Source organism: Hypanus sabinus, chromosome 3, assembly GCF_030144855.1.
Source record: "Hypanus sabinus isolate sHypSab1 chromosome 3, sHypSab1.hap1, whole genome shotgun sequence".
Taxonomy (NCBI): Eukaryota; Metazoa; Chordata; class Chondrichthyes; order Myliobatiformes; family Dasyatidae; genus Hypanus; species Hypanus sabinus.
Window position 1 is genome coordinate 144764114 of NC_082708.1, and position 14574 is coordinate 144778687.

The 14574-nt window shown below is 41.4% G+C and overlaps 1 protein-coding gene across 2 annotated transcripts in view; it reads right to left on the reverse strand.

Moving 5' to 3' along the window:
• The window catches only part of adamtsl7 (ADAMTS-like 7), a 501077-nt gene that overhangs the window by 20876 nt on the left and 465627 nt on the right, over positions 1–14574 (reverse strand). For both annotated transcript variants that reach the window (XM_059965295.1, XM_059965294.1), the window contains 4 exons: positions 13313–13517; positions 10251–10424; positions 3878–4051; positions 2304–2483 (listed from right to left, as the gene is read on the reverse strand). In XM_059965295.1, the coding sequence (XP_059821278.1) occupies positions 2304–2483; positions 3878–4051; positions 10251–10424; positions 13313–13517 (733 nt within the window). The remainder of the gene's footprint in view (positions 1–2303; positions 2484–3877; positions 4052–10250; positions 10425–13312; positions 13518–14574) is intronic.

Below are 14574 nucleotides of genomic sequence, written 5' to 3' on the forward strand. Positions count from 1 at the left end.
TTATAACACTTTGAAATGGAACATGAAAATTATTTTTCAAATATGGAAGAATTCAACAGATAATTCACTCATGAAACAAGTAGCTTATACAATGGCCTGAAAAGACCCCTATTTACATTGTAAACCCAAAGTACACTGCAGATGCTGTGGTCAAATCAACACGTACAAACAAGCTGGATGAACTCAGCAGGTTGGGCAGCATCCGTTGAAACGAGCAGTCAACGTTTTGGGCCGAGACCCTTCATCAGGACTGAAGAAGGAGGGGGCAGGGGCCCTATAAAGAAGGTGGGGGGAAGGGAAACAGGGAGAGGATAGGTAGGAAAGGTGACCTCTCTACCCCTCTCCGCTTTTCGAGGGGATTGTTCTCTCCGTGACTGCCTGATCCACATGTCCCTCCCCACAGATTTCCCACCTGGAGCTTATCCCTGCAAGCATAAATGCTACACCTGTCCCTACACCTCCTCTCTTACCATCATTCAGGGCCCCATACAGTCCTTCCAGGTGAGGCAACACTTCACTTGTGAGTCTGTTGGGGTAATCTATTGCATCCAGTGCTCTTGGTGCGGCCTCCTCTACATCGGCGAGACCCGACGCAGATTGGGGGACCGCTTCGTCGAGCACCTCCGCTCCGTCCGCCACAACAGACAGGATCTCCCGGTTGCCACTCACTTCAATTCTGCTTCACATTCCCATTTGGATATGTCCTTACATGGCCTCCTCTACTGCAATGCAGGTTGGGTAGTCTCCAGCCCCTTTGTATCAACATCGAATTCTCCAACTTCTGGTAATTCCGTCCCTCTCCCTTCCACCATCCCACTTTCACTCTACCTCCTCTTCTAGCTGCCTATAACCTCTCTCAAGATTCTACCTTCTTCTACTACCCATAGTATTTTCCCTTTACATTCCTTCTTCACCTTTCCTGCCAATCCCCTTCCTGCTTCCCCTCCCCCACCCCTTGATCTTTCTTCTGATTGGTTTTTCGCCTGGCACTTTCCCCCTCCCTCCACCTACTTTATAGGGCCCCTCTCCCCTCCTTCTTCAGTCCTGACGAATTGTCTTGGCCCGAAACACTGACTGCTCGTTTCAATGGATGCTGCCCGACCTACTGAGATCCTCCAGCTTGTTTGTACGTGCCTATTTACATTGGATGCTTAACAAGAATCAAATATTCCATCTCATCAGTGTTCACATTGGTTACAACTGACCTAGAAGGAGGCTGGTTGTGGGGATTGACAGGAAAGACAGCACCATTTCCTGCAGATGTTGATAATCTGACTCCTGCTTCGTATTGCACCCTGCTTATAATTGTTATGTATCCAAATCTGTATGGTGATCCAGTACATGTTTTAGTTACTATAACCACATGTAAACTATTGCAGCTCTGGTATATATCATGCCACCGTAGATTTTTAATTGTAGTCTATATATTACTCCTGTATAGGCATGGAGTAGGGCTAAAAGCAAGCTGGAGGAACAACATCACATATTCCTCCTGGGTAGTCCACAATCCAGTTGTATGGCAATGAATTCTCCAGTTTCAGATAGCCTGCTTCCCTCTGGCTCTTTCCTGATCTACCCAATTCCTCTGACATCCACCCCAAACCCCATCGCCATAGGCCCTGTGTCTTTCTCCACCATCAGCTATTCTATCTGCTTATCATCTACTCACTCCTCCACCCACTGTTCTCATCTGCCCTCCCCACCTCCCTTATCTGGTTCCACTCTCCACCATCTTTTCCTGTCAGATTCCATCATCTGCAGCCCTTTATCCCCTCTAGTGTTATCTTCCAGCCTCTTTCACGATCTCTGCTCCTTTCCCCTCCATCTGCCGATCAGCTTTCCTCACCTGGATCCACCCAATCTTCCCATAAAAACAAAAAAATTCTGCAGATGCTGGAAATCCAGAGCAACAACACATGAAATGCTGGAGGAACTCAACAGGACAGGCTACGCCTATGGAAATGAATAGATAATAAAGGGTCCAAAACTTCCACTGTTTATTCATTTCCATTGATGCTGCCTGACCTGCTGAGTTCCTCCCGCATTTTCTGTGTGTTCCCTTTCTCTCATCCTTTATACCAGAAATTAGTCCAGAAATGTTGGCTGTCTGTTTGCCTCTGATGTCCATCTGCACTTGACACTGCCTGACCTGCTAATCTCCTCCAAAAGTTTGCTTTGTCTTCCAGAGCCCATCATCAGCAGTCTCTTGTTCTCAACAGAATTAACAAATTCCTCACTGAGAGAATTCTTTAGTTGTGATACTATACCCACCATTGACAGAATCCCTTAATGATTATACTTACTGCACTCCACTCCGTTGTGTACCATTTGACGTCACATTTCCTCAGATGACAGATTTGTTCTGAAGCTGGTCTCTCTAGGTGGGAGCACTGAACATCTTCTGCCACCATAACTTTGTCATCCGTCTTTTCCAGGCAAACTACACTTCGCAGTTGTGTACCATTACTACAATCTGCTGAGCACTGGTGAAGATCAGGAACACAACGGATTATTTAAGAGTTATGGAAAAAAATAGATAAATACAGATGCACACAAATTATAAACAGAAGTGATTCTGTGGTTGCTGGAAATCCAAAGTAACATACACAAAATGCTGGAGGAATTCAGTAGCATCTCTGGAGGAAAGGAATAAAGAATCGATGTTTTGTGCTGACATATGATGAACAATCTAGGTCTGAAATGTTGACTTTTTATTCCTTTCCTCAGATGCAAATCAGCTGTAATGTAACTGAACAGCAGACAAGGCTCGAAGGACTGGTTGCTATACTCCAATGCCTGTACTCTATTTATTGCCTAAAGAACACAATGAAATTGACTTAAGGGGCAAATTTCTGTGAGGCTTCTCCAGCTTGTCCACAATTAGCTGGCACAATTAGCCTACAGAAGTCACAAACCCTATCAACAAAGCCTTTCTATGATTTTTTTTCGGGAACTCCCTGCTAGTTACAGCAGATTAGCTGGAAAATCTCTTTGGAAATTCTCTCCTAGTGCTTCAGAAAAATAACTTAATTGAAGTAAGCAAAAGGAAATAGCCCAGATACTTTCCCTATTTTTGGAAGATGTGGAGCCAACTCTGTGTCCTTGATTTGCACTAAGAGAATACTGCTTTATTCACTCTGGGCCTAAGATCCAAGCAGCTGCAGAATAGAGATGGCCTGAGTCAGGCTGTGAGTAATTTTGAACCCATCCTGTGATGTCTCTATGTAGTCTCTGTGCTTCTGTGGTCAGGCTTGATGTCTCTACATACAGTCCACATCCCTTTGACCCCTCCTTTGATGAAACCTGTGATTTCTTCACAAACAGTCCAGGCTCTTTGATGCAACCTGTGATGTTTCCAAGTACGGCATAGACTGTTTGAGTCAGCCTGTGAAATTTCTATAGTGAAGTCCAGGCTTGTGATTCTGACTGTAATGTCTCCATACACAGCACAGTCCCCCTGCAATCAACTCTTGAAGTCTTTAGTTACAGTCCAGCCCTCCTTTATCCTGCCTGCATGCATTGTATGAATTTACTGTCAACCTTTTCTTTTTTGCTCGATTTATCCTATTCTCTCAGCTTTTTAATCTCTGACATTTCTCCGGTGTGACAATCTGCTTCATAATTGTCAGATTCATGCTAAGTTTTGAATTTCTGACTGACCCTAATTTAAAGTCTAACATGCATCAGAATGTAGAGACATGTTGCTATTCAATTACTCCAATATACTATTTATGTCAATAAATAGTAATATGTCTCTATATATTGTTATTAATCAATAAATGTTAACTTATTGATTATGATCAATATTTCCTTTTCCACCATATGTAGTGATAATTTAATTGACATGACATGTTAGTTTAGTTAATTTGTACTGTACCTGGCTCCATGGCCCTGTAAACCAGCTAAAGTTTTCATTGCAAGGACCAATGTTGCAAGGCCGGACATCTGCTGGCTTCTCATTTCCACAGCCTTCCAGAGGTAAACTGCTGATGTGATTCATCAAACACACAACTGATCTTGTCTGGATGCCATTTCCACACTCTGCAGAACACTGCAATAAGACAAAGGTCAACCAAAGGATTATCAGCAGCTTTTTTTTCTTCTTTAGTAGGAGGGACAGGAACTACTCACTATAGTGGCAGCAGAAAGTAATCGCAGAGGCCTCTCAATCAACACCAAGAAGACAGGAAGCATGGTCACCTCCAGAAAAACAAACATCCCACAATGTGTGATCAAGATCGGAAATACAAACATCAAACAAGTCAACAAATTCAGATATCTTGGCAGCCAAATAACAAGTGATGGCAGGTGTGGCACAGATATCAAATACAGAATAGCAATGGAGAAAGAAGCTTTCCAGAAAATGAAGACCATATTAACAGACAGAAAGATGAGCACGTACACTAAAAACAGAATACTGCAGTGCTACATTTATTCTACCCTGACATATGGAAGTGAATGTTGGACCATTTCCCCAGCAATGGAAAAGAGACTAGAGGCAGCTGAATTACGGTTCTCAGGAGAATGTTGAAAATATCATGGACCACACACACATCAAATGAAGAAGTTCTCAGAAGAGCCCAAGCAGTTAGATCACTCATACCAACAATAAGAGAAAGACAACTCAGATTCCTAGGACACATCATGCGGAAAGATGAATTAGAAAAACTCATACTCTCTGGAAAGAACAAGGGGAGCAAACCTAGAGGAAGACCTCGGCTTATGTACATCAAAAGCCTGGCCAGGTGGCTACACATCGAGGGAAGGGAAGTCATACAAAGAACAAGGGATAGAACTGCATGGAAAACCACGGTCACCAATGTCCACATCGGATATGGTACCTAGACAGACAGGAGGGACAGGGGATAAAGGTTATGGAATGAGGGGCAGTGATATGCTTCTCTCACAAAGCTGACACATTTCCAATATCCCTGTTGAATGTGTCTGCTGGAGGTATGTCCAGCTGCAGCTCCTGTCAGATCACAAGTGTACGTAGAGGGGCTGATGTTTCATTCAATGATACCATGATATCATTATATCAATGATACCATGGTATTCATCATACCATGTTTCATGGTACGTTCAGTGAGTCCATCACACTATTGGTAAACAAAGAGGAAATGGAGGATTATGAAAAACATAACAGATATATCTAGCAGCAACTAAGGTCATATGGGTTGAACTTAGGAGTAAGGGAAGTTCCAGTGATTTACTGTAAACCTCCCAATTGTCAATGGGAACAAGGGGGATGGATATGCAAACAAACCACAAAAAGAGGCGTAAGAGCAAAAGGTTGTAGTTGTGTTAGATTTTAACTTTTCCAACATTGACTGTGATTGCCTTTACGCATGACTTAAATAGGGCCAAATTTACTAAGTGCACCTAAGGAAGCTTTTTATACATATAGATTCAAAAGAGAGACAGAGCAGTCCTAGATATTGTCTTAAAAATGATTGTGGGCAGGTGACAGAAGTGTAGGTGGGAACTGTAACCTTAATTCTATTTGCTTCAAGGTTGTTATGGAAAGGAATGAGTAGAGCTCTGTTAAATGAAATTTAACCCTGACAAGTACAAGATTATGCATATTGGCAAGTGATTGGGGGGTGGGTGCAGGACATATAGTAAATGTTAGGGTTTTAAGGAATGTTAATGAACAGAAGATCTTGGGAGTCAAATTGATAGATCTCTATAAATTCAAAGTTCAAAGGTTCAAAGTAAATTTATTATCGAAGTACATACAGGTATATGTCACTATATACGACCCTCAGCTTCATTTCCTTGTGGGCATACTCAATAAATCCACGATAGAATAATAACCATAATAGAATCAATGAAACACCATGCCAACGGGCATTTGACCAATGTGCAAAAGACAACAAATTGTGCAAATACAAAAAGAAAGAAAGAAATAATAAAAATAAGTAAGCAATACATATTGAGAACATCAGATGAAGAGTCCTTGAACGTGAGTCCATAGCTTGTATGAACAGTTCACTGATGTGACAAGTGAAGTTGAGTGAAGTTATCTCCTTTGGTTCAAGAGCCTAATAGTTGAGGGTTAATAACTTGTTTATGAACCCGGTGGTGGGAGTCCTGAGGCTCCTGTACCTTCTTTTTGATGGCAGCAGCCACAAGAGAGCATGACCTGAGTGGTGGGAGTCCTTGGTGATGGATGCAGCTTTCCTGCAGCAGCACTCCATGTATGTTGCTTAGTGGAGCGGAGGGTTTACCTGTTATAGCCTGGCTTGTATCCACCACTTTTTGTAAGATTTTCTGTTCAAGGGCATTGGTGTTTCCATACCAAGCTGTGATGCAGCCAGTCAATATACTCTCCAGTACACATTGATAGACAGCTATAGTGGAAAACCAGGGTGTGTGAAGAACATGCATGCCAACATAGAATATTAAAGTTGGAATGTTAAGTTGCAATATTATGAACTATGGGTTAGACTGTACTTGGATTATTGTGTGCAGTTCTGGTTGTGAAAGATTAGGTTGTGATGGGGAGAGTTCAGAGGAAATTCACCAGGATATTGCCTGGTTTGGAAGTCCTGAGTTATAGGGAGAGCTTGGATAGGGTGGATTTGTTTTCCCTGAAGGAAGCTGAGGTGTGATTCGATAGAGGTATATTAGATAATAGCAGGTGGCACAGTAATGTTGGGGTCAGAATTAGTGCATCATGTTACAGCGCCAGCGACCACCGTCAGGGATTCAATTCCCACTGCTAGCTGTAAGCAGTTTGTACGTTTTCCCTGCGATCTTGTGGGTTTCTTCTAGCTGCTCCAGTTTCCTCCCACATTCCAAAGACCTACAATTAGGGTGAAGGTTAGTAAGTCTTTCCTAAGTACATGTGACACTTAAAGCTAATCTTTATCTTTTATCTTTATCTAATCTTATATTAAATTATGAGAGGCATAGATATGGTAGAAAGTCAGTCCTTTTCCCATGGAAGGAGTATCTAAAACAAGAGGGCATAAGCTTAAGGTGAGTGCAAGGTGTTTTAAAGGGGAGCTATGGTGAAGGGTTTTTACACAGTGTGGTTGATGTCAGGAGGTTTTGGAATCAGATACATTCACTGCCTTTCAGTAGCATTTAGAATTGAAAAAGTAAAGCAGAAAACGGACCTAATGCAATCTAATGAGATTAGTGTAGATGGGCAAAACACTGGCATGGATATGATGGCCCTATTTCTGTGCTGTCTAACTTTATGATTCAATGATTGTGTAGCTATACTTGTCACTACCGCATAGCAGTATCCACAGATAGAATCTCGGCAGAAGTAAAACTCTGAAAGATTAAACGTCCTAGAATTAAAACTCTCAAAGATGAAAACTCCGATAGATTGATTTCCTGGAATTTAATTCTTCCAGGAATCAATCCTTCTGTAGGCAGAATTTCTGAGTGTTATGGTGATCAAATCTCCCACACTTGGAATTTCCCACAGGTTAACCCTGCCAGAAATTAAAAACCTTAAAGGTTAGTTTTTCCAGATATTTATTTAGCAATTTATTAACTTAGTGATATAGTGTGGACTGGGCCCTTTCAGCCCTTCAAGCCCCACCACCCCTGCAACCCTAAACCCCGATTAACGCTTACCTCAATCATGGGACAATTTACAATGACTGATTAACCTATCCAGTATTTCTGTGGACTGTGGGAGGAAACTGAAGCACCAGGGAAAACCTACGCAATTCACAGGGAGGACGTACATAGACTCCTTACAGAAAAGTGCCAGAATTGAACTGCAAACTCTGGATCTCCCTGAGCTGTAATAACGTCACAATAATTGCTACACTTACTCTGCCGCCCATTGGAGATAATAAAGGTCCTTCACTTCCCCAACATATTAAATCTTTCGGAGATAAAAAGCATTACAAAATTAAGTGACCCAAGATAAAACTCTCAGAAATAAAAGCTGAAGGTGAATTCACAGAGATAAAAATCTCTATCATAAGACCTAGACGTTTTCACTGAACTGTGTGATTCCACATGTGGGCCAAATGGAAGATAGTCACAGTTTTAACTAATCCTCTTTAACTGGAAATCACAGGAAAGCATATATAAAACATGGACAATCAGGGGCAGGGAGAAATGGTACAAGTTGACAGGTGGAGCTAATGACAGTTTGAATCTCACCTTTGTAACTTCGTGGAGCCACATTAGGCAACTGGGCTTGACATACATTGTTCAACTGGCTTTTTGAAGTAGGATCTGTTGTGGATATTGAGCTGGTCTGCTGGGAAGCTCAAGAGATGTTGAGGAGGTGGGGTGGGTGAAGGGTTGTATATGCCCATTGACACGTGGTATTGAGGCACAGCAAAGGGAAGCACTCCTCCTCTTCCTAGTTTGAACATCATGGTAAGCAAAAGTTGGAGAACTTCCCATTTCCTTGGTGGATTTTAACAATCCCTTACAGGATTACGAGTTCATTATACCACCTGTAGATGTAAGCAGTGTGTAGCTGTTGCATGCTTACTCTGTATTCCCAATTTACCATTGGAGTCCTATCCCAAACGGAGAACTTCAGGTGATTGTATTCACAGCATCATGTCATAGATAGATACAACATGGAAGCAGTCTCTTTGGCCCAACTGACACATGCCCTGTCCAAGTTAGTCCCACTTGCCAGTGCTTGACCCTTAACTTTCTAAACCTCTCCTGTCTTTTAAAACACACAAAATGCTGGAGGAAATTGGCAGGTCAGGCAGCATCTATGGAAAAGAGTACAGTTGATGTTTTGAGCCAAGGCCCTTCATCAGGACTGGAAGAAAAAAGATGATGAGGCAGAGTAAAAGAGTGGGGGTTCTAGAGGAAGAAATACAAGATTGTAGGCGATAGGTGAAACCGGGAGGTGGGGAGGGGTGAAGTAAAGAGCAGGGAAATTGATTGGTGAAAGAGACAAAGGGCTGGAGAAGGGGGAATCTAATAGGAGAGTTCAGAAGAAAGAAAAGGGGGAGGAACACCAGAGGGAGGTCATGGACAGGTAAGGAGATTAGGTGAGAGAGGAAAATGGGAATTGGGAATTGGGAATGGGTATGGTGAAGGAGGGGGTGCCATTTCTGTCTGGGTAATCTACAACCTGATGGCATGAACATCCATTTCTTAAATTTCTAGTACTGCTCCCCATCCTCCTCCTTCACAAAAAACAGGTGCAAAGGGACTTGGGAGTCCTTGTTCAGGATTCCCTAAGGCTTAATATGCAGGTTGAGTCTATGATGAGGAAGGCAAATGCAATGTTAAGATTCATCTTAAGAGGACTAGAATATAAAAGCAAGGCTATAATGTTGAAACTTTATAAAGCACTGATGAGGTCTCACTTGGAGTATTGTGAGCAGATTTGGGCCCCTTATTTTAGAAAAGATGTGCTGAAATGAGAGAGGGTTCAAAGGAGGTTCATGAAAATTATTCCAGGATTGAATGGCTTGTCATATGAAGAGTGTTTGATGGTTCTGGGCTTGTATTCACTAGAATTCAGAAGAATGAGGGGTGACCTCATTGAAACCCATTGAAATGGTGAACGATCTTGATAGAGTTGATGTGGAGAAGTTTTTTTCCTATGGCAGGAGAGTCTAAGACTAAAGGACACAGGCTCAGAATAGAGTGGTGTCCCTTTAGAATGGAGATGAGGAGGAATTTGTTCAGCCAGAGTGGTGAATCTGTGGAATTCTTTGCAACAGGCAGCTGTGGAAGACAAGCCTTTATGTAGTTTTTAGGCAAAGGTTCATAGATTCTTGATTGGTCAGGGCTTGAAGGGAAATGGGAGGAAGGCAGGAGACTGGGGCTGAGAGGAAAATTGAATCAGCCATGATGAAATGGTAGAGTAGACTCGATGGGCCAATAGGTCTAATTCTGCTCCTATATCTTATGGTCTTATGGTCTTCATTTGTGTTAAATAAAATTATGAGCAACCCCTACTGAGTAAATGAAAGGATGTACTTCTGTTAACAAAGAGATCAAAACTCAGGGGAATAGATTGAAAGTAGGAGGCTAAAAGGAGATATAAGAAAAAATGTTTTCATACAGAGGGTGGCAAGGATCTAGAACTCATTGCCTGAGAGGGTGGTGGAGACAAGAACTTTCACTACACATAAAAATGTAGCTGGAGTTACAGTGTTGTGATCTGCAGGACTCCTGATCTAGTGATAGGTGGAATTTAAGCTGGTTGGATGTTTTTAATGTGATGGGTCTAATGGCTTCCCGATGGAATGGTTGTAGTATGAAACGATGTGATATCAGAACAATGTTTTTACCCTTGGACTCCAGTCTGTGTGGAACCAACTCTTTGCACATGGGCCCATGTCACAGTTTTCAGTATCCACAGGCTTCAGCTGCATGTTGCATTCTTCATCATCAACGATGTCGCCGAGGTTGTCAATGCACTTCACATCCCTGAGTCTTTGCCCCACACCACAAGGCACTGAGCACTGAAGAAAAGAATAAGGTTTAAATTACCTGGCAAGAAAATGCTCTTGAAAACAAGAATCAAAACCGAATTATTCTGTTCTCACTGTTCTGACTAACTGTTAACAATTGTGATAGCTATCTTTATTAGAAGAGACTGCAGTTCCCAGGACTCATTTCTCCAATACTATTGGGGCAGAGTAAAGACCATACTTGCTTTAGACTCAGGTAGGAGACCCTAAATCACTCTTTGTAGTGTTAATTAGTCAATGTAAATTGCACTGAGAGGTAGAATCTTGAGTGTGTTACTGAAGATAGAAGAATATTACAATAACACGAGAACTATTATCGTATTCTTGGTGGTGCAGACTCAGTGGATCAGCTGAGGCTTTCCTCTATGACTGTACTATTTTTGTAATATATAACTGCTCTTTTCTATTCTATACTATATGACTCTATTTTAGTTTGCTATTTCAAAGGGTAGGGGCATGTGGGGTGACTGGGGAACTTAAGAAGTGGATGTTGGAAAGAGCACCTGTATGCCTCCCTGTCAATTTATGGTTGAAATACGCAGACATAAGGTAGCCTGAACATTGATAGTACAAAAGTTTCTCAATCCAAAGTTTACTCTACCCAGAATTTTATTTTCCTGCTCCAGCTTTTTCAGTCCTGCTCTCCCTCTGATGCACAAGACCATTAAAACTTGACATCATCAGGGAAACTATTGGTCTTTAGAAGGCAGTGAGCTATTGTTTTTGGGTCTTGACACCAAAAGGGTTTAAGAACCTACAATGATACAAATTACAAGGTAATATAAATACATGGAGGAATTTAAATCTCCTGATGAATTTTAATTTACAGTTCAATTTTGTACCTAATGAAACTGTTAATTTTTTTTGTTTCTCCATCCAAAAGTTGAGTTGCCGTTAACTATTCTGTTATACTGTGCCTTTCACCCCTCTTGTAAAGTACTCTTGCTCATGGTAATAGGGCCATAGTGATCGAGTCAACCTCATATAACCTCTTAAATACTGTGCTCCCTATGCACCCACTAGACTCAGGTAAGATCCACATTAACGTTGGAAAATATAGTTAGCAGAGTGTAATTAGAGACATTAAGCAGCATTATGGGACTATGTGAATTGCACAGTGCTGCACAATTATAATAATGGGCCCAAAATGACATCTGTAATGGTAAGGGTTCAGGGGAATAATACAGGCTGCTGTTGATCTGAGCTTCCACTATGTGAAATATCCAGCCACATGTGGACCCTACCAATATGCTGAAGGAAATAAATTTAGGGCTGGCTAGTCCAGCACTGCTTAAAGATTAGACAAAAGTTAAAGATTAGGTCTGTTTATCATGCATACATCAAAACATTCAGTGAAATGTGTCAAATCTAATCAGCATGGATTGTGCTGAGCAGCCTGCAAGTGTCGCCAGGCTTCTGGTGTCAACGTAGCGTGTCACAACTCACTAACCCTAACCATACATCTTTGAAATGTGGGAGGAAGCTACAGCACACAGAGTTAGCTGTAGTTGAATAACAATTTGGGAAGTAAAGTTCGCTGGCAACTTCTTAATTAAATTTGACTCTTCAAATGATCAAGAGCTACTCTAGCAGGTATTAGCAGGCTGACCATTTTCTGGTTAATAATTCTTGTCTCCAATCAATTCCTACCTGAAACTTCTTGATATTCTATTAATTCAGGACAATCCAGTTGAATTACACTAAACCTGCCTACCTAACCAAATTTCTATAGCAAGATGAGATTATGGGATAGTAATTGATAGTTGATTTGCAAGTAGATTTTTTCAGCAGTAAGAGTGACTGCGCAGGAACCAGGCTTGACTGGTGGATGAAAGAATATTGGTTCATGGGCTCGATAAGCATCCTGAGCATTGCCTTATCAGTTAATGCATCAATGTTGAAAAAGATCTTGCCTTTACAATTCCAATGAAATATATGATTGAACCACAGCCTGACCATTTTTTTGATATGTGTTTCCACTGAGTGAGTAGTCTGCATCACTTGTTTTCACTCCAAACTATTTTAGCTGCTGTGCGATTTATGATAAGTACATTGATTGGAGGCTTATGGGTATACACCATTTTAAATTGCTGGCTTTTTTGGAATTTGTAATAGGAGCTAAAAGGTGATAAAAGGCGACATTGCATTGGAATTGATGTCTCAAAACCAGACCCAAGACAGCCACCAGCTAGCTAGAATTGGTTAACATGATAATGGATGCAGGTGCAACTATCTGATTTGATCAGTATAGTTTTTTTTGCTGCTTTCAGGTAAAACCCCACACATGGGAGGCAAATCACTTGCTCTGGGTTCTCACCACTCCGGCTTGGATTGACTAATGTTCAGTACTGCTGAGAGAAAATGGTTCCTCTGTTAATGTACTCCAGATATAGGTTTAGATGGAGATGATCCTGGGAATGAAAGGGCTAATGTATGATAAGTGTTTAATGGCTCTGGGCCTGTACTCATTGGGTTTAGAAGAATGAAGGGGGATCTCACTGAAATGTATCATATATTGAAATGCTGAGATAGAATGGATGTGGAGCCGATGCTTCCTGGAGGTGTAGGCCTTTAGAACAGAGATGAGGAGGGTGGTGAATCTGTGGAATTCATTGCCATAGGTGACTTTGGAGGCCAAGTCATTGGGTATATTTAAAGCGGAAGTTGATAAGTTCTTGATTAATAGGACGTCAAAGGTTAGGGGGAAGGCAGGAAGATAGTGTTCAAAAGAATAATAAATCAGGCATGATGTTATGTCAGAGCAGACTTGATGGGCTGAATGGGCAAATTCTGCTCCTATGAATTATGAAGCCAGAACAAAACTTGTTGTGCCCTCTATGCCAACTGTTTCTGCCAGTACTCCCATGAGATTGCTTTACCTCACTCCACTCTGTCCTGATGTGCCATTCACTGCAGATTTTCAACTGGCAAGTAGCTGTAGTTTCCGGTTTCTCCAAGTGCCGGCATCTGTCAGGCTGAACACTGGTCGTTCGATTGGCATAGACCTGTCTGCAGAGAATTTGCCGATGTTGTACCCCAGGTCCACATGTCTTACTGCATTCGGACCATTCACCTAGGTCCCAACTTTGAGTAAAACAGTAATATTGGTTAATAGAAGAGATCTCTCCAAATCAGAAACCACTAGGAAGAACTATGCTTCCAGCGTTGTCATTATTGTCAGTGGCAACAAACAAGCAAATGCAAGGAAATGTGAATGAATGTGAATTAATATTTGCAGCTCTCACTTGTCAGCCAGTTGCACAAACTAAGGAAAGAAAAATAATAGAAAATAAGGTCAGTAAAAGAATAAAAAGCAGATGGACAGTAAGCAAGCACTCTTTTCACATCCTCAAGAATCCTTTTATACTCAATGGAAAATGTTTCTAAAACTGAATGTGTAATTAAAAAACTAAGCTAAATGGGTTCACAGGTCCCTCGATCCTTAATGCTTTTTTTCAAAGCTCGTACATTGTAGAACTCTAGGTCTTTCCACAGAGTTTCACCTTTCACCACAATTTTCAGGGATTCTGAGGGAAATACTGCAGATGAAGGGAAAACCATGCAGAGTATCTATCCCCAGTGTCTTTAAGACCTTCATACAACATGCAAAAGTCAAAACAGAGGAAAGGCTTTATTTTCATTCTTCATGATTTCCCTGAGATCTGTTGAGTGATATAAACAATGCTCAGAACCGAAAACGAAAAACAGGTTAGTCAAATTTATTTTAAATAAGTAAGTGGGTTTTTGATTGAAAACCTCTACTCCCAATTTCTGTGGAAATTAAGATTTGATGATGGAAAAGTTTTGCAAAGTTGTGCCAATTTGTGTCCTTGCAGATGCTAAATAGAACTTTTTTTGTTTCAGATTATGGCTGATGGGGGAAATGGAAATGCTTCAAATGGTATGGTGGCTAATATTAAGGTATTTTATTTGGCCACACGAGAGAGGGAGCTTTAATTCTGTCCAGCTCCCCACCACCCCACTCTTTGCTTATCCTGGGAATAATATGTTTCAATGCCTCCCCAAACCAGCCTACCAACCCTCATCCTAATGAGCAAAATGCAGATCTTCCCAGAAGATCAGATCGGTCCATATCATGACCATTATCATTCAATAGAACTACCAGGTGTTATATGTTTAT